General features: G+C 43.2%; 1 protein-coding gene across 3 annotated transcripts in view; it reads left to right on the top strand.

Annotated features, from left to right (window-relative positions):
* Nucleotides 1-25,758, top strand: part of ADAMTS17 (ADAM metallopeptidase with thrombospondin type 1 motif 17) — a 173,853-nt gene that overhangs the window by 62,230 nt on the left and 85,865 nt on the right. For all 3 annotated transcript variants that reach the window (XM_068695902.1, XM_068695903.1, XM_068695904.1), the window contains exons 8-10: nucleotides 3,473-3,578; nucleotides 20,909-21,049; nucleotides 22,045-22,195. In XM_068695902.1, coding sequence (XP_068552003.1) covers nucleotides 3,473-3,578; nucleotides 20,909-21,049; nucleotides 22,045-22,195 — 398 coding nt within the window. The remainder of the gene's footprint in view (nucleotides 1-3,472; nucleotides 3,579-20,908; nucleotides 21,050-22,044; nucleotides 22,196-25,758) is intronic.

Below are 25,758 nucleotides of genomic sequence, written 5' to 3' on the forward strand. Positions count from 1 at the left end.
TAAAGATAGCTTTGCGTATTCAAACCAAAGCACAGAAGTTATGGACTGTAATTATGCAATTCCTCGTGGGAGAAAGGAAAAAACCCTCACACTTAGTAAAAATAGTAATTGGCTTCCCTTTCCCTCTACCACTGATGCTCCTGCTTGACCTTTTTTAATATTAAAAATAGATTTGTGGTCACTGCGGGCAGCTAGTGTATCTGGAAAGATAAGGACTTTGTGTCCCCATAGAGAGCCCCTCTCTGTATTTGCACGAGCACAATATATATTAAAAAAAAAAAAAGGCAGTTCAACTTTCTTCCCATTTTTTTTCATTTTCACACACCTGTTTCCCAGACAGAGCCAGAAGCAAAATTACCAAGTGAAGAGAAGTTCCTCTTATGTTATTCCCAGCCTGGTAGAATCACCGCATGCCAAGATTTTCATGAGCATGTCTGAATTCACGAAGTTTCAATTTCAGTTTTGCAAACTTGCAAGGCTCAGATGATAATTGAATTTTTAGATGCAAAATCACTTTCCATTCACCCCAATAAAGAAAAAAAAAAAATTATATTAACGCAGCTACCAAGGTGTTGGACTACTGTCCTTGTCACGTAAAGGTGTGTTCTTCTCTGCGTATCAGTTACATGCATCACTGCACTGCGTTACAGAACTGTTGCGTTGATGCTGGTGGTTTGGATGGGACTGTTAGGTTTGCAGGGGAATAGTGTATTTGCTATTTTGTATTTGTATTTATAGTAAAATGTGTTAGGTCAAGTAAAAAGTTCTAGTCTTAGGAAATACTTCGATACAAGTTATGCAGTTCAGAAACATTTATGAGGCAAGCATAATGTCATAACAATCTGTTACAACCAGTTTGTTCCAGAATGACTTTTACTGATAAGCACTCAGTTCCTAAGCTGGACTTTTTACTGAGTTCAACTTCAGGGAAGTTTTCTGCCATCTGCTTTTCCACCATTATGTTTCTTAGCCCAATCCATTTCTGCTCCTATATTGTCCGATCCCTGGGCTCTGCTGCACCAAATGTCATTAATAATTGTAATAATAAGCTAAATTTAAATGTCTAGATTTTGAACGTGATCATTGCAGATATTATAAAATGGCCACACAGGATTCACATTAAGCATAGAAAACAACTAATGAAAGTGAGGTGATGAAGAGTCTGTAACTGAGCCATGGTTGCTTCTTTTTCAGCCACTGATGAATGTACCAGCCCTTAATCATCCGTTTTCCACCATTGAGCAATGAGGCTTTTAGCACAGAGCAGCGTTATTGCCAGTCAGCTTCAGTGGGGATTAGAACCGCTAAACAGAGACTTTAGAAGAATTACTGCTTGAGGCCTTCGTGATGTATTTGACATTTTAATTGATGTTTAACCTCTTAATATATTGCCAGATCTCTGGGCTGTTTTCCTACACCACATCTCTGAAACATGGAAATACTGCCCCCTTCCATTTCCAAGTGCCATAAGTCTATCAGAAGGAAATTAGCATGAATCACTTCAAGCTAAATTGGCTTGCCTGATTGGCCACTGAACTGCAGATGCAATACGGTTTTGTTGCTTCTCAGTTATATCCTCATCTGTCAAATACAACAGAGAGATAAATTGGCAGTGGTTAAATTGAAGATAAAGGCAGAATGATCAGGATTAGTGGTAGGAACAAAACACTTTGTCAGAATCCTGCTCTGGTCATGGCTGTTGGCTGTACCTAAAACTGCTGAAAGGTAACCAAAATATCCCTCTCTATTCATCAGAAGTGCATTTTGGCAGAGCTGGCTCAGTATTACACAGCTGTGTTTGCTGTGTTCATCCCCAGGAGGCAGAGGGATCTGCAGGAGAGACTTTGGAGTAGCTGCTAATTGTGCCACAGGCTGATAGCACACCGCTGTAGGAAGAGCCTGGGCTGTGTAAGCTGAGGAGGAGGGCAAACGCAGCATCCCTCACTACTTTTCTTCTCGCACAGCTAGGGAGCAGGATTAGCAGCAGGGAGCAGGATTGCCAGCAGCTGGTGGGCCATCGCTGTCCCTTTGGCAACGCAACGTGCTCCAGTGGTGAGGCAGCCATGGGGAGGATTATCAGTTTGGCACCAAGTGTCCTTCTTTCCAAGCACCCCATTTCTGTACGCATTCTGGTAGAGGATTTAAGAACTCAAAAATGCACAAGGGCACAAAGCTAAGGGAACAGAGGGTTGACTGAGTCACCAAACCATTCCTTTCCATCTTTAGCTTCTGTGACTCAAATACCGATTTTTTGTTTCCCTTTAACCAAAATCCGGCAGTTGTTCTTAATCTCAGACCCTCTGCTATTGGTTTTACAATAAACTAACATTTTCCCAAACTGTTTTTTTTTTTCTTCTGCCAGAAGTATTCCCAGAAATTGCTGCTCCCAAGTTGGTTTGGAAGCAAAAAGCTGTAATTGGTGTGGATATTATTATTTATAAGTTACCATAAGAGTGCATATGAGGAGATATAAATCAGGAGAAATATCTGCTTCCCTTTCAGAATCAACCAGGAATGTTTTGTGATCTTTAAAAGAAACAGAAGGCATATTCATAGCTCAAGACGCACTGCAGGCACCAACAGTTGCGATTCTGTTCTCTGACCAGTTCATTAGGCTAGCATGTGGAGTGAGCTTGCAATCTCTTTCTCAAAGTAACGTGTTACTTCCAGAGCGTTTCCTTGACGTCCTCGTGACTATCGTGAGAGCAAAAAGCCAGTCAGTCTAAGAGGAGTGATGAAACTCAGACTTCTATGGTCATTGATTTAAAAAGATTAAATCCTGATTCTATGTTTTGCATCTGGTATGAATCCGGCCTTCCACAGTCAGCACTTTTAAAGTAAGCAAATGTTAGTGTCTGATTTCTGTGCTGCCTTCACTTCTTTGCTGCTAATGCTGAACGAAGAGGCTATTGCCCACCCCTTCATTCCATCCAGAATTCCCCTGATAATGGATATTTATGTCCATATTGTTGGCCTTCTTCTGCCACCTATGTTGGCCTTCTGACTTACCACCAGGAGTGGTGGTAAGACTCTTGCCTTCTGTAGGTATGAAAATAAGGGGAAATGGAAGAGCTTTTCAGAGAATATCAGCTTTTATTATTTTTATTCCTTCTCATCAACATTATTCTGAAAATCCGGGCAACTCCATTAAAGTAGTTGTTAAGGCTACTTCACTATATCTTCTAATACTGTAGTAGGGGGCATAGACAAGCTTCAGTGAATTTTTGAGTTTGTATGGACAGTGAAATATGTTTTCTAGTGAAAAGTGTCTGTGCTTAACTTGATTTTTTTTCCTGTCTGCTAAAACCCTGGACTGATTTCTCAATAATATGAAGAAGAAAATACTCAGATGAAAACTACTCCATGCTAGGTGCATCTTTTGTCCTTTTGGTTGGGTTACTGTTGTACATTTTGAGTGCATGAGTTGCTTCACCAACTCTGATGGGACACGTTCTCTGTGTTTCTGTTGCAGGAATTGCTTACCTGGGAGGTGTTTGCAGTGCCAAGAGAAAATGTGTACTTGCTGAAGATAACGGTCTCAATCTGGCATTTACAATTGCACACGAACTTGGGCACAAGTAAGACCTTTTCTTTCCATTTATTTACTGATGCCACTGCAGGATACTTCTATTTAAAGCCATACAAATGAAATTACTGGTGCACCATGTTTGTTATGATTTCCTAAATCTGTCAAATTTGCATAAATAATTGGTTCAGCACACACAGAAGTTTCTGTTTGATCCTCCTCTCTTTGCCACTCTGCAGTTTGATTTTGAATAGCATGAAAAGGCCTCATTCCCTTGAATGGTTGGTGTTAATAGCTAGAGACAAATTGTGCAAATTATGCTTTAGAATAGGCCCAGGAAAACAACATCAGCTTCAAAATCTTTGAACTTGCTAAATCTTCCCTTAAGTTTAAGTGTCTCTGTCAAGGGTTTCAATAGTTCAGTACTTCAGTAATAGCTTTACACCTCCAAGTGCAATAACTTACAGCGACTGAACTGTAAATATCAGCATTATGCGAATGCCTTTAAACATCATTACTTGATCAACAGATATTGTATGACTTGATTTGTAAGCTCAGCCACAGCTGACCAACACACATTGACTGGGAAAAAATAGCAAAGGATGCGATAATTCATAGTCGGACTGAAATTTACAGAATGAGCTTCCCAAGTACTTACTGCAGGTGACTTTGAAGACTGTTAAGCTGCCTGTAAATCTTCCATGGGCAGAATGAAACAAAATTGACTGGCAGAGTCATTTGCTGCGTAGTCTTAGTGCAGTTAATGAGTTAACCCAAAGGTCAGCATCCACGTTCACTGCTTTCCAGGCTAAGTGTAATGTGCACTTACTCATAATACTTACGAGGTTTTTTCCCTTTCCATTGACATCACTCTGATTGCACTGTGTCACAGTTAGGCTGTGTAATGTATAGAATTATACAAGGAACAAGATTATACAGGGGCAAGGGCTGTGCCTGTGGGGTTTTCAAGTGCTCCTCCTTTTAGCCTCTGGATGAGAGGTGGGAAATCCCACCATTGTTTCTTTAGTAAGAAGCTGCACAGAAATTTTGTCTGCACCCTTCTGGACTCCTACGGTTTATGTGTCTATTGTATCCTTCTTCCCTACAGTAATAAATATTTGACAGCTAAGTCAGAGCCAATGTATCGTGTTCAGATTCTGGCCACTCTCATTGCATGACAAATAATTATTTTATAGCAATGTATTTCAGAGTTGCATGGAGGATATTTAGGTTACTACCAGAAATGACAAGATGAAAACGAATCTCCTGTTCACCCTCCAGTGACACCAAAGGCAGCCGAGCCAAACCGAGGGTGGTTTCAGCAGAAATGAAGGACATTTGGTTTTGGTTTTATTTAAACTGCATGCCAAGATGTTAAACTGAGCCTAAGCTTAATAACAAATTAACCTGTGGGTAATGTTAAGGGAAATTCAGCACTCATCTTTAGATGGGCCAAGAGCAGGAGGGAAAAATACTTGGGCTGCAGAAAATCCAGCTGTGTAAAAGAGTGAGACTGGTCTGCCACGGCGTTTGCCAAGTTTCCCAGCAGAGCTGTCAAGCTTCCTTCTAATAATGCCTTGCAAAAAATCCACAACACAAATCGGGGATGTAATGCTTTCGGATGCAGTTCTCCATCTGTGCAGAAAAGAGCAAATCATTTTCTTCCCTAAGAGCAATTTTGATGGTAAGAGCACAGTGTCCTTTCTCTGCTGGTTTTCTTTCTTTGTGTCCATTTTGGAAAGCTATTTTCAAGAGATGTCTAAAGAGGCTGGCAGAGGATGGCTTGGGCTGGACATGGAGTGCACTACTGTGCAGAGAAGCTTTGGCTTCAGGAGAGTCTTAGGTCCTGTTGTGGGGGGAGATGGAGAGCTTAAATAAAGATTGCAGGTGAAGAGGGACAGGTGGTAAAGGAGGTTGTATTTTGTAACAGAACTGCCTTATGAACCACTTCCCTCAGAGAAAAGAGGCAGAAAAGAGAGATTAGGAAGTTTGCTTGGGTATGGAGGGACTTGGAGGGTCTCTAAGAGCCAGTCTAGAGACCTGGGGTCTCTAGGTCAGGGGAGTGCATCTCTGAGATGCACCTGAGCCAGGAAGGCTCCAGCTGAAGGAGCCCAGGTGGTTAGGTTAGAGAAGCTGCTGTCAGGATTCTGCTACCTTCTCTTCCAGGTTAGCCTATTCCACACTGTGTTGCACTTCTTTCACAAGCTGGAGTGAGGCCTCTAGCCCTTCTGCCCACTCTTCCCTCACTTAACATGCATGCTTAATAAAACCCCAGTGTGCAGAAGGAAGAGAGGAAAAATGCCATCTTTCTGTCACCACTCTTCCTGAGCATCAAAATCATCCCTGTATAGTGTCACCCACCAGTGGCCTAGTTAGTTAGTTCCTCCTGGTCAGTTTATTGATGCTTTCCTGGTCTTGGAGTCAGCAGGAGTCTTCCCACTGACCTTATCATGAGAATAAGGAGAGGCCCGACACCTGTTTTTAAACCTCAACAGGGTGCTGTGAGCAGACCTGCTGCAGCATGTCTTGTGCACGTAGAAGGACTGCGTGCAGGCTTCCCCTACAGACTGGTAGAAGTTTTTAAAATGACTGTGAGCTGTGCAGAGACAAAGGCAATGAAGCTGAGAAGAGCTTCAGGTTTAAAAAGGGAAAACAAGGAGAACTAAAGGCAATTTTCTTAAACTTTATTAAAAAAACTCAAACCCAAACTTACACCCATATGGGCAAAAATATAAATTTTGGAGAACTGTAATTTTGAGCTTTATTGAGGGCTGATTTCTGTAGTGTTGAAAAGCTGAGATTTATTACTTCTTGCCCTAAGACTAACAAATGTCCTTGGAGATCACAAGCTCAATTTGGTGTTCACAGATTGTTTCTGATGTAGACTTTGGAAAAAGTGAATAGATTACTAATTGATGTGTCAAGTTCCTAATTTGCAGCTAATGTCACTTGGACTCTCTGCAAAATCACTATTACGGACAGCTGCACTGAAAACATGGAGACATCATTAAATAGGTCCACTAGGATGATGCTTATAGATCCTATAAAAATTCATCTGCAGGGTGGTTGTTGCTCAATTGTGAGGTGAGTGGTGTAACTTCTGTCTGTTGTATTTACATCCTTAAGTCCGAAGAGAGAGTTTTGGTCTGTGGACACAAACGGAGCATCCATTGGAATTCAGATGCAGTTTTTCCTGAAAATTTGCTGCTGCAAGAAAGTAACAGGCAAGGTAGAGACCACTGAACACATGTTGAGGCTACAAATCTTAAACTTTTTACCATGTAAAACAGGATCCTTAGCAAGCATTGCTCCTTTGTTCAGCGTGGTCAGTAGTGGCTGTCTTTTAAAGTAACACAATTTACTGTAACCACGGTTAATTGGTTTTTATCCAGATACTGCTGGGTGGAGTACTGTGTTCTGACCTACCCAGAAGACACGGTGATCACAGTGCTCCCTGAAGTCTTAAAAACCCTAAGTCCAAGGTTTTCAAATTATAAACCGTTAACTCTGTTGAAAACTTTCTTACTCTCATCTTTCCTCAGACTAGTGGAATAAGAGTTTAAAAATGCCCAACTGTTGTCAACAGGATCCTGAATAGCGCTTCTCTCCTCCCCCATGAACTGCACCAGCATGAACTTGATCTGAGAGTCATACCCCAAAGACCACCCTGAACAACTGTGACTTTTAGAAAAATAGTGCCATTTCCCCCTCCCCTCGGTCTCTTTCTGCCTACAGCACTGACATTGTTACCATTTCCAAGACATTCTGTAAAGAAAAAGGCAAATGATTTTTTTTTACAACAAAAGCTGGGATTCATCCTTGAATCCGTTACCCCTAAATGAAGCGGGTGGGCTGTAGTCAGTGGTTTTTCAGACCAACAATGCCAGCTTTGTTGCCATTCCTGTTTCTTTCAACAGCCTCGGCTTTCCTCTTGTGGGCTGGGGGGAGGCTTGGGTGGGGAGGGAGGATTCCCATTCATGAGCTAGCGGAACCTGGCACTGCCTATATGGTGAGAGAACAGCCTGAGGTGGTGTGGCTGGAAGCCACGCTGTGTCAGATGCCCTTAAGAAAGTGGATCAAAATCAACTAACAATAAGGAAGATGCAGTCCGATGCCAGCAGTCTGAAACCGCATGGCCTCAAACTTGAAGCTGAAACAGATGAGGACAAAAATGAGTCCAAAGGTAAAAAGCCTATAATGCACAAACCAAAGAGCTCTGGATTTGGAATCAGCTAAGAGAAGTGTTTAGGACCAGCAGGTTTCTGTCCAGTATGATTATTTGCTTTACATCTAAGTATTGATAGACATAGCTCGGTTACAATGACTTCAGGGTGCATAATTATTTGCTGCATAAGTAAGTACGACCTTTATGGTGTTTCTCGAGCAATGATGGCATGGCAGGTAAAGGAAAAATGCTCTCTGGGTGTTCCCTTTTTGGCATGATATTGATGCCGAAAGACTTGTGAAAAAAACCTGCTGCCCTGGTCTGTCTAGTGCAGCACCCAGCAGAGATTCCTTCATGGAAATAGTTCGAAGGCAGGATTTAAAAGTCTTGCAGGCTGAAGGAGGAAGCATCTTGAGCAGGTGCAGAATTCATACAGCAAAACGTCCGATGACAACTTGCACTGGCAAATATGGGTCAGTGCGGTGCAGGTGTATGAGCGCACTTCCTAGGAACCAGACAGGAAATTAACATCCTCCTTCCCCTCCAGTGTGTACAAATGCGTTTGAGAATTGCAAAGTTTCCTAGGGAAGCTGAGGACCACCAGAGTGAATCAGACACGGATCTCAGGAGTCAGGTAACACTGTAGAGTGCGCTGATACAAAACCATTTCTGTTCCTGCTCTGTGATTCCAGGCAGCACAGTGCCAGTGGCAAAAGAGCCAGCCAAATCACGGTAACAGTGCAGGGGAAGAGTTCTGGAAATGACATAAAAATGGAGGGACCTTTGCTACAAATCCTTACTTTATCCTGGGATTATAACATTTAGCTGCAGCTTGTTGGAGCTAGGAAGCTGTTTTAAAAGAAAGAACTCCCAGCCCTCTCTTTTTTAGAGCAGCTCACTGTATTCTAGCCTTGAATTCATGACTGTACTGTTGTAGGCAGCCTGTTTTGACGTGAAAGCTCCCATCTGGACTTCTTTTTCTCGCTCTTTCGAACATCTGCATTATCATGATGGCAAATGTAAGAATTTTTTAAAAGCATCTGTAAACAGCTGGGTTTTAGAAGCCTGAGCAAAGCAACCAGTAAGGTCCTGGAGTGTTACCGTGCTGACAGAGAGATCAGACCTTGCAGGTGCTGTTTGAAATGTGGTGGGGGCATGAGTTAGACTCACATTTATCAGGCAGGTAAATCTGAATTTCTGTGGAATATTTCTCTTTAATTGATATTGCAAAAGTATACTGATTAATTACCAGGAAGCAGTCTGTCCCCGTATTACTACCTACCTCCCAACAGGAATTAAAACCAACGTTACTGAAGTTGCAGAATAAAATTTGGAAGCACGAAAATCTTGGTTTCAGGGTTATCTGGATAACTTCACTTCTACCTCTAGTCTGTGCTGTGAATGAGGCAGAACTTGAACGCACGAGGCAGTGTTTCAGCGCTGCCAACAGGCTTCTTACTCCAGTTCACCAGTGTTTTACCAGAGACCTTGCAAAGAGGTGCCCGTACATGGGCCTGGAGGTTAGTATCTGTTTACACGGTGGCTCAGGGATGCAGCCTGTGGCTGTCTGACAGGACATCTGCTTGTGGCTGTGCATACCTCTCTGACAGCGCTGCTGGCGGTTTGGATGTAGATTCTGTCTCGTGGGGAGCTGCGGTGCGATTCCCTCTGCGCCTTTGTAAAAGCTTGTGTGGCTGCTTTGGCCACGCTGCAGATGACGATGTGCTGGAACTCACATGGCTGCATTTGGAGGGACTGAAAATCAAGGTCAGTTGGATCCCAGGGGTTCTCCTCCGTTGGAGCCTGAGACAATCCCATTCAAGCTTTACTCTGGCAAGCTCAGGTACCAGAAACCACATTGCTGCACCGAGATGGCCTGAGTCACTGAGCAGTTTGTTTCAGACGTACCCCAGCTAAATTCGGCTAGTGCCAGCGCTCCCCTTTTTAAATCTCACAGGAGAATGTCGCTGTTCCAGCACGCTGCAGTCCCAGGATTGATTCCTGGGAGTGACTGACTGCCGTGTAGACATACCCTGGGGCTGGCCAAAAATGCTGGCAGCAGTCCGTACCCACCCTGGAGTTGCTAATTTTATTTTCTGCCATTTGTGTTGTAAATCTGTTGTGGAATGTCTTTCTCTGTTCCCAGGCTCCCTTGTTCCCCTCCTCCCAGGTTTTCATTCTTCTTCCACAGATAATTGCAAGCACATTTTCACAGTTAAGTTACCCTTCTCTGTACAGCACCAAGCAGACATAATGAAATACTGTCTATTTCATCACGTATCTTTGTACAGGTCAAAACAATTATTTAATAACACACTCTGGTTTTGAGAGAGAGCTACGTACAGCCTAACATTTCAGGAGGTGCTTCTTGCAACTTTAGTAACACACTGAGAGGTTTGGGTCAGACCAAAAAAATATATTGTGAACCTAAGTAGCTTAATATTTGCAGCTTGATGATAGGAAGCAGAGATCAAAGATAGATACAGATCTAAACATAAATAAAGCCAGCGGAAGCTTCTGCAAGCATGGATGGTTTGACTTGATATGTTGAGGAAGAGGTAGTGGTGGCACATCCCTAAACAGAACATGTGTTTGCCCGTATGATTAACTTGCTCAGGTATCTTGTATTATATTGAATTCCAGAAGTAGAATAATGCTATTGTATTAAACTTGGCTGGGCAAGTTGTTTTAGTAAGGACGGAACCACGCATGGATATTCATGCACCATCGGTTTTAGTGTGAGATTAAAGACGTGAAGCTGTTTGGCAGAAGCGGAGTAGAATTTGGAGAAGGTAGAAATTCTGGGGAAATCAATTGGAGAAGAAGACAACTGTGAAGGAGAAATTGAGAAGTTTGAGTAGTGTCATGTGCCATGTGGATGATGTGATTGGTTCTACTTCATCTGTATGTAAAACTGCAAGACATTTACAGGTACAGTTACTAAACCTGCTCATAGTAGTGTAGTGGTGGGGTCCCTCCCCTCTGTCGTGTATCTTTTGCCACCCAAGTTATCTTCCAAGCCTGGTAGTTTATTTACAGTACTGGAGTGCAACCACGTTGGAGCTGGGTATGGGAATGTCTGCCTCCCCTTGCTTTATGGACTCCTGTGGCCAGCACTTGCATGATTCTGGGCAAGGGTTTCTATGGTTTTACTCGGCGCTTTGTGGAAGATGCCTGTGCAATCCCAAGTGAAGCAATGTTCTCTTGCAGACCTACTCATTCCTTTGGTTTTGAGCATCTCGTGCAGCTTTGCTTAATATAAGTGCACCAAACAGGCAACCAACAGTTCCTTAGAAACTCCCAGACAGCACAATTCTGTTTAATCACCAGCTTTGTGGCTTTGCCAGCTATCTTTCTTTTTGAAGGCGTATTCTGCTGAGTAGGCCAAGGCGGTGTTTAATAGCTGGGCTGTAATGATTTGGGAAATCTTTCATATGTTTCCTGCTACTGGGGTTCTGGTTTCATACTTCATTGGCTTTGCTGGCAACAGCCTTGTGGACCCAGTGACCCAAAGCACAGGAACAGTACAAGCCCCCATTGTGCGACCTCTCCAGTACACCCCAACACACGAATTACTAGGTTTGCAAGTGCCACTTAGCAAATAATCGTTTGTTTTTATACAAGGGCAGCAATCTAGCTGAAGTATTTACTTTTCCACTAGCAGTTGGGTTCCAATCGCTTGTAACCCGGGCTGTCTGCCTGGCCTGCTGAGTTCAACAGGTTCCAGGTGAAAATGACTGCAGAGCTGGGGAAAGTGATAAATCCCAGACTGACATGGGCAAAGCCTTCTGTAGTAACTCAGCAGCAGCAGCAGTGCCAGTAGAAATGATGTTGCCTCTAAAAATGTGGTTCTCTTTGCCATTATGTCAGAGCAAGGCAGCACTGCAGTGGAACAAGGTTGGCAGTCTCTTGGCCAATGGTTGTGTTGAGGAATAAAATTCAGCAAGAGGAAGTTAGCTAGACAAACAAAATAAACAGGACGACTTTGTTCTTGGTGTTCTCAGCTCACATCTAATCATTTTCCATCCTCTCCATTGGGTATAAATTTTGACATCTTACTACATTGCTTTGCTGTTGTTGACACCCTTTCAGTACTAATCCAGATACGGTACTGAGGCTGCTCTCCAAGTAAAAAAAAACAAACTTGTTTTGTTTAGACAAAAATATCAAATTTTCCTTTTATATCCTAAGTGCTACAGTATGCACCTGGAGCTCACTCTGAAAAAATTGATGGTGTTTGTAATCTTACCGGATTTGTAGGATGCATCATTGCATGCATCACCTCTGAATGTGATGGGCAGACTCCCGTGAGGAAAAACTCATTTGCTGTCTCCAGAAAGCTGTCATCAGTTAAATGATGTGCATGCTACACATCATACCAGCTGAAGACCTTCTAAAGAGGTGTCTTCCTATGAAGATAACAGACTTTTATTTCTCTGAAATTTGTCTTCATATTAATACGTTCAAACCAAGGTCGTTCAAAGCAATACTGTCTCTTCTCAAGTTGCTTTTTACTTTTTTTCTTGTGGCATTCTTTGACACTGTGAGAGCAACCTTGGCTGCATTCACCTTGAGGTTTGTAGGCAACCAGGGTTTGTAGACAACCAGGCATCCTCACTCTCCAAAGGTTTCCATTTCAGTATTGCTCTGGACATAGCACTTCCAAAGTGCTGTTCTTACCAAGCCATGATTTGCAGTGCTCCTGCCTGATACCAAGACTCTCCCTGCTGATCACGAGTGAGAGAGACTTAAGTAACAGCATACTGAACATCTACGGTCACTTCTCAATAACCAAGGCCAGATGATTGGGCGATAATATTTTTTTTTCCCAGCTGCACCATCATGAAAAATCCCAAGAGTTTAGGGAGCAAGAAGGCTACTACTGGAAATGCCGTATCCTTCCAGCACGTCTTCAGCTGAAGGGGCTTGGCTACTGCAGACTGATCCATTATTGGAGAGATTGTTTATTTTTCGTTCTTAGAATCAAAAGAAGGCACACAGGTTCGTTACTGTCCTCTACATGCACCTGTCATGTAGGTGAATCAGTGAAGAAGGTCACACGGGATGGATTTTTGCAGAGTCTGCAGCCCCACAGAAATCATCAACCTAGACCAAAAAGGAAGAATAAACAAAAGAGGCTGAGCAATATTTCTTCCTGCGAACAAGACTTCTGCTGATCTGGGAACCATAAAGCATGGATACAGTGGCTTCTCTGGGGACTTCAGAAGACGGGATGCTGGTAGAATTACATACATTACAGTTACATCTGTGCCTCTGTCTTTTGATGTTGGCCATCTCCTCGCTCCCACCTCCATGAGTGCAGAATTGATCTCCACGTGTGGGAAGGCAGCCAGCAGTCAGCATTCCCGACTCCTCCAGCGCATTCCCCAGGCTGCCTCATCTTCCCCAGTGCGTGGCAGTGGGTGGCTTCCTGGTGGGGCGGCGTGTGGGACATCTGTGCTTGCTTGTGGTGCACAGATTAGGCAAATATGCTGTCTCTCCCTCCCCTGTAGAGATTCTTTTAATATCTTCTCATGTTGCATCTCTTTGTTCAGGTTTTATCCTCGGTAATTAATGTGATTGACTAGAGGCTTTCGCTGGTTTTGCAGAAGTTTTAGCACGGCACATTCAGGTGTTCGCATGTAAGAGCTTCCCCTCAGGTTGGCAACACCTTGAGTGACAGACCTGTCAGCCGTTCTTACTGAGCCTTTCTCTTTGTTCCCTAGTGGGTGGGCTCTCCCACCCAGCTATCCCAGGGTTTTTGTCTTTTTTTTCCACCCTATAATTTAAATTTGCTTTTCATCTTCTAAGGAAATGCATGTCACATTTTCTGGGGCCTTGTTCTCACCCACTTTCTGGCAGTGCTGAAAGCAAGCAGCTTGTTTTCCGTCAGCATGTTAGTCCTGCGATGTACCAGGGTGCTTTCTGCTTACAAGGAGCTGCAGATGGGACACAGCAGCTTCTGCTCACCAGGAAAGAAAAGCAGCAGAGTCTTTCTCTGCCCACTGCTGTGCTCTGTTTCATTCACTGTGCTCCTTGTGCAACACTTCCCTGCTTTTTGAGACCAACCTAAAGCAAGCGAGAAAGCATTTTTCACATCCAGGAAGTGGACTGAAGTGAATTCAATTTTGTGGAGGTCAAGGGAACAGCTCAGTGCATACATTTTCATGAGGACATTACCCTTTGACCCTCAGATAACTTTATTCCCGATTTAGGAGTAATGAGTAGCTGGTGTCTCTTCACTGGTAGCCAGAGAGAAATTTCATTGCTCTTTTCAGTCAGGAGTCACTCGTGACTTGGGCATGTGATGTTATTGCTGGAGAGGAGATCGTGAGATGACTCACCTTGTTCCTCATGGCCCTGGTGTAACTTCCATCAGACCAGCTAAGAGGACTGCCACTGTGTCAGCGGGGTCTGGCCAGCTCTGGTACAGGTATCTGGGACCCCGTGGGCACCAAACTTGGAGACGAAACGCTTGGGTGAGTGCAGTGCTGCAGTGCCCGTGCCTGCCATCTTAGTCTCTAGTGTGTGCTGGATGTCCCTTGCCACACAAGCTTATACTTGCTGCCTTCCAGATTCTGTGGCAAAAGAAATAATTCTTTTTAAATGAAAACCATATAATAAAGGGCTGGATCTGTCACGCAGCTGAATAAACCACAGCTTTCCACACTGCAATTCACCAAAGGCGTTGGAGTGTTCTCACTCGCTGTTGTTGACTTCTTGGCTGCTTGATGAGCAGATAACCATATAAAATGTCTGGTTACTTCACTATTAGAGTGACATAAACTTGGTTATGAAAACAAGAGTCCATTAGTCATGGCTCCCTTTAAATGTTGTCTCTCCTGATAAATGAAACAAAAGCTGGGCACCCATCCTGAACACCCCTGTCCTAGATAACAGTATGTACACAATGACCATCTTCGATTATTACAAATGCTCTAAGTAAGGTCATCTTCCCCTCTGCATCCCAGCTCCCCCAAGTACCTCCTGACAGCCTCTGAAACAGTCAGATTATATTTAGAAGGCTGCGTTCACATGTTCGAGAAGCACAAGGTGAAAAAGCCTGTTTTCCATTAAACCACCAGACCCAGTGACCGTTGTTTTTGTAAGAAGGTTATGCAAGCTATTTCACTCCTCCTTCCTCGCTCAGCTCACCCCAGCGTGTTTCCCCAGCATTTGTTAGTTTGCCCTCTGTCCAAGCCTCGCTTGGACTCCCTTCTGACCCCTCTGGCTGTCTCTGCCTCTCTTTGGTTACTTACAGACACATCACCTTCCTAGGTCACTCTGCATTTGAACTTACTGTCCTCATTTTGCACTGCAGCTCCAATTATAATTCCAGCTGTAACGAGCAACCCCATTTCACTTCTGACTTTGTTATGCCTTTATTCTCAACTGGTTGGAAGCCTCATAACTCGCAAGATATCAGCGTTTTTATATTGAAATGTTAAACATGTTGAACCAGTTCAGAAGCAGGCATCTTTCCAGTGACACAGCTTCGATTTCAAACGTTAATAAAAAATTCCTAACATTGAACTCGATTTGGGACTGGACGACTCACAGGCTTGATTATGTGATATACCGTCTCCCAATTCTAAGTTGCTGGTGCAGATCCAGCCCAAGTCAGTAGCTGCTGAGGACTGTTGATGTACGTTCTCTGCTTCGTGACCTGTGCTGGTTGGAGCTTCATGACCCCGCGTGATGTCCTCAGCTGCAGCCAGGCACCGTGTGTAACCTGCCAGAGCAGCATCTTCCTTGGCTGTTGAGATTGGGTGGACTGTGGAGACGGAACTCCCTTCTCAACCATTCATGGAGACCTGATAGGAAGTGGGAAGGAATTTGTCCTTCAGGTATGCCCTTTGTATGGATAAACATGGCATTTGTGCCCCTAGCATGTCTAAGCAGCAGGCTTTCCACAGGGCGCTGTCATCCTGCCCACACTGAAATGCCAGAGCAGGGAAGTTACAGCTCTCCTTTCCCATTTCCTCTCACACTAAATGAGGATGTTGTCCTGTCCTGTCCCTCTCTCTGCATTGATATTGTTACGGTGGGGTTCAGACAGAAATTTGTGCTTTATCCTGGCACAGAGGTTAATGCCACATTCCCTCTGGGTGAGTCGTGGTGAGCTGAGTCACAGGGAATGATTCTCCTCTATGCTCTTTAGAAAAGGTCAGCAGTGACCTGCCCTGCTGCAGTGTGCAACTGGGGGTTCTGCACGTAGCTCTTAGGGAGCGCCGATGCTTTGTAGAAACGGAGCCCTTCTAGAGAACATCTGCAGCTAAGAGCCTCCTGTTATAAACACAGGTAGAGAAAACGTGCTTTCCAGCAAAGACCTGCCAAGAATGCAGAAACCTTTGTGGTCTCACTGAGCTTTTTGCTAGGAGTGAGAGATCACTGCCCTCTCCTGTCTCACTCCGTGTTTGGGACATCGCTGTAGCAGGCCCTTGGCTCAGTTGAGTCCATGTTGGTCTGCAGGGCAAGTGGCCCCAAGGAGCCCTTCCTTTTGAATGATTTGCTGACCTTCACTGTTGCAGCAGTTTGAGTAGGTCCTTCAGGTATAGAAAGACCCTCCCTTGGATTTTTCCCACTGCAGGAAAGCACGGAGCACTGTCCTCACATCCTTGTGGGTAGCTGGACATCGTCTTTCGCTGTCCTTGGAGAAACGAGGACTTTGACATTAGTGCCAGTTGCATGGGGAACAATTGTGTCATGCAGAAGTTTAATGAGCTGCTAGGGTAACAGCCAGCTCACCTTGGGAAGCCTTGCTTGTCCTGATTGCCGTTCATTTCTGAAGCGAACCAGCATCAGATTCACCCTGAATTATGTGCAGACAAATGTAAAGGTTTGGCTCTCTCAGGGAGGCTATGGAGAAGCTCTTATTAACAGCCAGCCCAAGTGCTTACATGTAACAGAGGGATTGTAGAAGTTCATGGTGTTTCCACTTCTGGGTATGGTTTGTTGTTTTTTTTTTTAAGGTTTCGCCTCACCATGCCTCCTTATGTCACTTGCTACTCTCTTTCTGCCTGAAGAAAAGCACTTGTTTTATGGCTGATCATATTTTCTATTACATTTGATTCTTGCCCCTACTTTATAACCTCTCCCCACCAGACAGGGAGCGCAAGATAATAAACCTGGGGCTTTCTCAACTGGTCTGTTACCAGCCATAAAGTTGCAGCTGTTGAAAAAATTTAAAGCATCTCCTAAATCAGTTTCCCCCAGCCTTTGGAACTGTCCTCAGACTCAGATTTGGGGCTTTTAATAGGAAACCTATTGAGAGTCGTAGTGGTTCTGATGAATATTTGTATACATGACCTCAAGAACTTGGAGGTGCAATGCACAGTGCACTGAAGGCAGCCTTTGGTGGGCTCTGGCTCAAGCTTTTAAAGAATAACAGGAAACATTGGAAAATGCACCAAGGGTAAACAGAGCCGTTTAGTTACATTAACTGTCTAGAGGAGAAGCTCCACTAATGACCAAAACAAACAAAGCAAGTGCATTTATTTAGTATTGCTGTGGGAAAACAAACGGCTTAATTGCATTTTGCTAAAAAGGGTTACACAAGAAGTTGGCCGGCCTGGGCCCAGAGTGTTGTTCTGGCGTCCTGACCCAGTTCTGATTGCTGCGTGGATCCTGACAGAGAGTGGTGTCCTGGAAAGGAGCACGCGCTTCAGAGGGGCCAGGGCTCTGAGAGACAGCATACTATTTTTTATTCCTTGCAATGTTATGTTAAAGTGTCATTCTACACAAAACAGCTTCAAAGAGATCTGTTTTTGCTGCCTCCTGGTGACTTGGGATAAAACTCGCCTTGTTATGGTTATGTGAATGGTCAGAACTCAAACTGGTCGGTCAGCTTGTTTCTGGACTCACTTATGATGAGCAGCAGTAAACGTGCTGCAGGACTCCGTCAGCGATGCCCTAGTGCCTTTAGCTGATAACCAGTGCATTATTTGTATTAGAAGAGAAGCTGGGGTGTGAAAGCAGACTCCCATTGTGCTAATCTGAATAAACATGCAATGAAAGGACTGTGCGGAAGAGCTGACAGTCTGAGCTGTTCTTGCTTGCCTGCGTGGAATCTCATTGTCTTCAGGAGGAGAACATGATGAAGCGAAGGCAGAAAGTTAACTCGGTGCATTGAATGGGGTTAGTAACTGTGACAGTGACAGCACAGAGTGAAATCGAGTCCTGCCCATCTGTAATGGTGTGGTGTAAAGGATAACATGCAGCATGTGGTTGCTGCTCCCGATAAAAAGGATGGTTATACCTCGAACAGCACAGAGGGCAGTGGGTCAGTAGGGTAATCTGGTGCCATTTTAACCTTTTTACTTCTAATCCAAGGGCCATTCTTATTGGCTCTGTTTTCAAGATCTGCTCATGTAAGAATAGAGCTCCTTCCCATGGCAGAGTATTTCAAGGGGCTGATTATGCGCTCCTAATTCCATGTGAACTTCTGAATAGCAGGTAAGATTAGATGACCACAAAGAAAATGCAAAGCACTGAATCAGTGCTTGCGCTGCTGTTTAGTACAAACACACAGTGCTCTGTCCTGCTTAGTTCTGTTAAAGTGGGGGAGACTATTAGTGAAAAGAATCAGCATGGCATTACATTTACTATGTGTTTAGGAAAAACTTCTTCCTTTGATGTAGCTGGAGACCCTTGAACTTCAGAAAAGAATGTGTTAGCATGCTAGGGTATGCCTCAGTCCTGCAGGTCATTTAATCCTTTCCTCAAGTGAGTCATTGTAAGGTAAAGTAGATGCTGGGAAAAGTTGTGCGCTGCCAATTAAAACAGACTCCAAAGGTGTTGCTGGTTTCATTCTAACAGAAACTCATCACAGGGAGGCCAGTAGAGGTTGCTTATGTACCTTGAGGCCAGATCCCAAGCTAATATAAACTGGCATAGTTCTTTTGAATGTGCAGAGAGCTATTTTGCTTCATACCAATAACTCAGACTCAATTCCTTTACACTTAGAGCTTTTTAAAGAATTTCTGTTAAGAAATCAGGAATAATTCAGAAAAGTAGTGATATTCACACGTGTAAAAAATGAAAGAACTTCAAGAAGCCTGTCGATAACTCTGAGAGGTGAGTTCTGGCTCAGTCTATAAAGATTGTTCTATCTGCCACAAACACCCTTACAAAATCAAAGCCAAGTAATGAATGGTAGCCTCAGCATTTCTCCTGGGCAGATACCTTTCGTGAGGTCAGGTTTAAAATAAAATTGAGGACAGGAATGTATTAATTAGTAACTGTTGCCCATGTTTGCTTACAAAAAAAAATCCGGCTTCTTGCAAATTTAGCAACGAATAAAGTTAATCAGAAAGCTGAGGCATTCCTTAATTAAGGAACTCTGAGCCAAACACTAGCCTTTTGTGGAACAGATAGAATCAGGGAGCCTAAAGCAGTTTGGAAAGTCAGGAAGATGTTTTGCTTTCACTTTTTTCAAGTGGAACAACAGAGTTGGTGAGCAGGGGGCTGATCAGCAAGCTGCCAAGATGGGAACCTGCTCTGCTGAGTCCCATCCTATAGAAGCCCTGACGGAGGAGAAACCTGAAGGACCCAAGTTCGAGTCTCAGCACTGTGGCAGTCACAAGGCAGGCAAGCTGACAGAAACCTTGGAAACCTGCCTCGTTTCCATTAGAAAAGCTAACACAATTGCTACGTGCCTACAAGCCTTCTGAACTGGCATTTTTGGACAGGCAAACTTCCCTCTGGAAGACTGCCAGCAAGCTTACCTGACCTGCTTCATGGCATTTAGCTCATCCTTCCCTGATTTTTAGGAATACAAACTTCAGATGGGCTTATTTGCATTGGAGGAATACTGCTGGAACTTTCCTCCTAGCATGTGAAGTTTTCTCTGTGTGTAGAAACAACATGAGTGAAATATTTGGAGTGAAACCCAGGCTCCATTGAAGTCAGTGGCAAAACTCCCATTCACTTCAGTGGAGCAGGAATTTCACTCTTTACTGTTTTGAAGTTAGAGTTACTAATAGACTGTTAAATTATTCCTGCATGCATCAAACAAAACGGGCTTGATGTTCGTGTTTCTGCTGTGTTCAAAACCCACAAAGGTTTAAAAACAAGAATAACGGTGAACTTCTGAGTCTAACGATTGTTAAATGTAGTTTTGCTAGCAATAATAATGTCCCTGGAGATAAACCTAAAAAAAATAGAGCCCACCATATAATCTTCACTTTAAGCTAAAAATAGTATAAATGGCAGTTTAATCTAAGCCATAATTATCAAGCTGCTGAAGCCGGTTTTGGTTCATTGCAACTAGAAATGTATGTTGTGTTTAGGCTTTGAACAGTTGAGTCCCAAAAATGGAGAGAAGCAAAGCCAAGAGCATAGTCAGAAAGCAAACGGGAGCCTCTGAGAAATAGCATGCATTAAAGAGTCCAACACCATTTTTAAAGGGACTGCTCCTGGCTTGCTCAGTCCTTCAAGCTGGAAACCTGGAGAGTTCCCGTCAATCCCTGTTTTCAGCCCAACATCCGTGAGTTAGAAATTGACACTGGCCATACAAGGTACCTTTTGTCTGAAACCTATGTTCCAATTTGTGCTGGAATCTAAGGAATGATGTTAAATTTTCAGAGTGATGCTATTCTGTACCATTTACAAAATGGTTTTAACAATCATTTCAAAGTAGGATGGAAAATCCTTAACTTCCTTTTGCTGCCAGGCAGCCTGGTACGATAGGCTGAGTGTGGGACTGCCATTCAGGGCTTCTGACATCTCACCGATGGAGCAGGTGGACTTGGGTACATCATTTATCCCTTATTTGCTGCCGTGAGGGTTGGTCCCAAAGGCTGACCTCCAGCAGAGGAGTCTCACCTGCCTATAGCAGCACTAGAGAGAGGCTTTTTCCAACAGCAATTTACTGCAGCAGCCCAAAAGCAGAGACTGCACTAATGGTGGAAGAGTCCTGAGTGGCAAGGTGGAGGCAGGTTAAGGTAATGCTTTCCTATTTTAGGATGCTTTTTGAAATCCTCACTGAACGTGTTTGAATCCCACCGTGTAAATTCAAGGAACCTGTATTTTACGCATGAAACAGGTGCCCAGAGAATTATCTGAGTGTTTCTGTATTATTTGTGTAGCATATTGCCGACTTTGTTAGTTGTGAGATGTGACAATGTCATTACTAAGTCCAATGGTAAATGAGACACCCACATGATAACTTGATAGGTGTTGTTTTTTTTGTGTCCTGTTTTGTTTTAACTAAACAGCATGGGAATGAGCCATGATGACGATCATCTGCCCTGTGCAGGGAGGTCCCATATTATGTCTGGAGAATGGGTCAAGGGCAGGAACCCCAGTGACCTTTCCTGGTCTTCATGCAGCCGCGATGACCTTGAAAACTTCCTCAAGTAAGGATTGCACTGATGATCAAATATCCTATCAGGCACAAATCCGATGTTCTATCTGAAAGTGAGAGCCTAGACAAATTTCCATTAAAAAAAAAAAGTGCATGTGTCATTAGGGTGTGCAAGTTTGACTCTGTATCCATTACTGTAGGCCCTTTGAAACTGAGGTTTACAGAGAGGCACAGGAATTATATGCTGTTGCCATTGTACTGATAACATCTTAAAAACAATCCCAGTTTACCTGCATTTTACAAACAAAGGCCTTTCATATTTGCAGTATCAGAAATATGTGTGTAGGTACCCTGATAAAATCTTCCATTGCATCCATATTTCAGTTTACCGTGTTCAGCAGTTCACTAAGGACTAATCCCCCAACTCTGGGGATTAGAGGTGTGAGAGAAAGGAAAAAAAAAATGAAAGAAAATGGGACATCTAGTGTTACACTAAAGCATGGATTTGAAAAAAAGGTTGCACTCACTCTGGTCTGTGACAGACAGGAGATGACAAACTGATATTCCAATTTGTCAACAATTGTTTTGAAGACAAAGGCATTTTTGTTTCCTTTATGCCTGTGATAAATAAGAAGCCCAGGGCATAAAATTGAGCTCGGGGTATTCAGGTGAGACAGGACGTTAAGACTTTCTAGCTATCACTGTAAGGCTTGAGAAGCTGTTGGGTTTGGTAGCCTCAGGGCAAAATTGAGCCTCCCTCAGATTTTTAGGAATAATTTAGACACATACTTATGCCGAATGATGTAAATATAGTAGATTCAGCCTTGAGGCCTGGGGCAGGGGATGAGTTCTCAAGGACCTTTTTGTCCGTAGCTTTAATGATTTAGAAACCTTCCAGAAAGATACTGAGAAAATCACCACTGTTTCACAGAAGGTCATTAGATTCCCTGTTTAAGACAGGACAACAGCTGCTCTACAGCAGTGATCTAACACTCGAGTTCAAAGGTACTTCCCCTCACAGGCATGTTTAATTATCGCACTCCGCAGGTCCAAGGTCAGCACCTGTTTGCTGGTAACAGACCCCCGAAGCCAGTACGCGGTGCGGCTCCCCCACAAGCTGCCTGGAATGCACTACAGTGCCGATGAGCAGTGCCAGATCCTCTTTGGGACCAATGCTACGTTCTGTAAAAATATGGAGGTAAGAGCTCGTGGGGTGTACCTGGAAATGAGGTGGGATGTGGCAATGTAGTTGTTGAATGTTGGAGGAGTGGAGGAGTCTGGACCTTCCTCACAGTTACCGTGGGATTTTCAGCATGTTCAGCACTACTGCCACAACATCAGTAGTCAGACTCCTATTGACCTTTATGTCAACAGCATGTACTCCTGCAGTCCTCCTCCCTTCCCCACATTGGTCTTAATGTCCTACAGCAGACCCATAAGAACTTTTGTGTGTATTCAGTCTTCATGTAGCAACAGTTCCCTTTTGACGTGGTTTTGCTGCAGTACTCCATAGATACTGTTTTCCTGGTAGTTCATCTGAGAGGAAAATCTTTTCTCACAGGAGTGCTGCCTGCCTTCACAGACTCAGCTGAGACGTCTGTCTGACCTTTCAGTAGGCCTCACCCTTGGACCATTACAGTGTTCTTATGAACTCACTCTAACTCTTTTCCAAGGAAATATCAATGACTGCTTGCCTGATGGGGCCGTTTAGAGATCTGTACAGAATTAGGCCCCTTCACGTGTGTTTTCTAAGCAGAATGATGTTCAGTCAGGCCTTGGGTGTAACATGGCTCTTACCATGTGGTTGGGCAGCAAAATGGAAACGGTGATTGTTGGTGTTTCTAGAATCAGGTCATGTTTGAGATGAGGCTGTCTGACTTGTCCTCTGGATTTTAGGTATCTAAACTCTTTCTAAAGTCTTGCACATAATTAGGTGTCTTGTATTCTGAGATGAGCTTGTACACATCCTCCTTTAAATGGGGACTGAAGAAAGGCTTACTTATACCCAGAAGAAAGTCTTGAAGCTCCATATCCTGTCACCAGCACCAGCTGGCAGCATTCTGTCCTAGACAGGCAGGCGTAGGATAGTCCAGTTTTGTGCTGTCATTAACCAGCCACTTAGAGTTTGAACTTGTCCCTTAGAACCATTCTGAACAGTCATGAGATCTTAAATCAGTTCTAACAAAGAAAATAACAATGAATGATAACTGGGATTTATAAGTGCCAAATGACTAAAACCATTGAACACATGCAAGTCTTGGGAACATAGTCTTAGTTTCACGTTTGTTGTTTTATTTGTTTTGGATTTGGAAGCTAGCTAATATAAAACATTAAAACAATAAGTAAAGAATCTGGGTAGATCATGTTTTCCAGCTCCATCAAGAAAATGCAGACCACCAGGACTACTGTACTGGAAGCTAAGTGTTAGAATATGGGTCTGTATAGAAAATCCCAGATCTACAGTGGATGGTTCAAGTTTTTCCACTTTTCCACTTGTGTGGGTGTCACAAGCCTTGACTAGTGTTGGAACAGATATTTGCTATTTTCCTTGTTGCGATAAAAAATATTCTGTTTCTGGATAGTCCAGTGCCTAATGAGAATGTCAGCCTACTAGTAGGTGGTCAGCATTTCTCAGGCAGAAATTGCATGTCCACTAGTAGGGTCTGGCATTATTTCAGGAGCAAGTTACTTTCCAGAAGAACAAACCAACAGGCACTGCTGCAAGATACTTCTCTGCAACATGCAGACTGCAGGTATTTGTCCCTCCCACAATTTTTTCACCAGTCTTATTGCTTGACATCTTTAGAACACAGCAAAAGCTGTTTTCTTTCCCTCCATCACTCCCTCAATATCTCCCAAAGAAAGGATAATTCCTAAGTCGTTAGGAGTTTCTAAAGAAAAGTCTTGTAAAACTTCTGCTAATTAAAAAGAATTGGCAAATGCTTACTTAGAAATATTTTTCTGTATCAGATGTGTGATAGAGTTAACATTCACATTCTGAAGATTTGGATCGATCATGGCACATGCCATTAATTTAAGTAAATATTTGCATCCTGTTATGCTACTTTGAATTGGAGTTTGAAGGCAAGGAAACCAGTTTTTAGAGGAAATGATCAGCTTTAATTTTTAAACCTTCAAAGATTTTGTTCTTTTCACCTTAGTGTTTCTCATGCCTCATCTGCAGAATGCTTGTGTTGTAAGTCTCAAAGCTGTCTACAAAAATATGAACCAAGAAAAAAATTGGCACCAGTCATTGGCATTAGCTGTAGAAATTATTGGCAAACATAGCTGTCTCCTCTTTTAGCCAATGGTAATGTGGTATTTTTAATTCAATAAAGTATTAAAAAAATCCAAATGTAAAAGTAATAAACATTTGACAGTAAATATTTGTTACAAAAAGGAAATAAACTTCAGGAAATTAGCCTGCTCAGTCTTTTTATGCTTACATGTGTCTACTGTCTATTTTCTTATTCAATAAAAGAGCTACACTATACCATTTCGTTGGAGATGGCTGAGCTACATAATCGCATCAGGCAAAGCAGAGGACCTATATTAAAAAATGTCCTAAAATCTGATTGTAGAGCAAAATTCAGAGATAAGATGAATCCCAAATTTCCCCATTTTTGAGAAACTGCAGAAACTTTTTGTACAGTAAGTTCTGTCCCTTTATGGCATCAGGAAAGAAATTTTTAAAGGGGTGTAATATCCTTTGCTTTCACAAAGAGCCAGGTGCCTAAATGCTTGGCAGCATTTGGAGCTCAGACGCTGGTCCAACCAGATAGTTAATCCATGAATATTCAACCTTATCTGGATATTTCATACTGTATCTCCAAAATTCCTCTTCCATGTTTGTTTTTAGTGGTAACTCAGATGCTGTAATACAAAATAGGGGCCTTCAGAATTTTAACAGTTTCCCAGACCAGTAAAAAAGTAGCTCCTTGCTATCTTATTCCAAATCTGCAGAACAGAAATGAAAACCTATGAGGTCGGCTCAGCTGTACATTAACTTTGCCTGTTGGCATTCCTTTTAAATTTGTTTAGATCCTGTGTCTGTATTTCAATATACCAATGATCAGTGGGAATGCTTATACAGAAGGAAATACGACTGTGCTCCTACCATACCAGACACACTGCCCGTTTCCAAGGGGGGAGGTTGTACAGTCATGCCCTCTGGCAGTGCTAGAAGCGCTTTTGTCCCACCTAAGAGATTGCACAATCCTTTGTATTTTTAAAGGAGATAACTTGCTTTTACCAGAAATTAAACAGATACCTGTGCTATTCTCAAGTTCTGAGAAAACTCATGACGTGGCTTGCAGAAGAAACTGAACAGCAATGCACCTTTGGTACTGCATGGTGCATTATCGGCGTACCCCAAACACAGACCTCTGGGGACTTGGCTGTTGAATGTCAGTGGGAGCCGGGGCCAACATGCAAATTGCTGGAATTGAACCTGTCTGACCTCTGTTCTTCAGATCTGCACAATGAATTAAGTCTTGTGAATTCATGTGACCCCCGTGCAAGAGGAAGCAAAAGGCTTCTGTCCCACTCAAGCTATGGAGACCTCTGCAGACTGGAGACTTTTAACTCTTTGCTCTCCCTTTTTTTTTAGCTGTGTTATCAGTGAGAGGAAAAGCATAAACGGTTAATGCCTGCATCTCAGAGCAGAGGTGGTGTTTCTCCACCAGAAACATGTAAAAATGCATTGTTCGTAACCTCTTATGAAAATATCATGTGTTTAGTCAGAAACCGGTGTTTATTTTT

The sequence above is a fragment of the Anas acuta genome, chromosome 12, assembly GCF_963932015.1.
Source record: "Anas acuta chromosome 12, bAnaAcu1.1, whole genome shotgun sequence".
Classification (NCBI taxonomy): domain Eukaryota; kingdom Metazoa; phylum Chordata; class Aves; order Anseriformes; family Anatidae; genus Anas; species Anas acuta.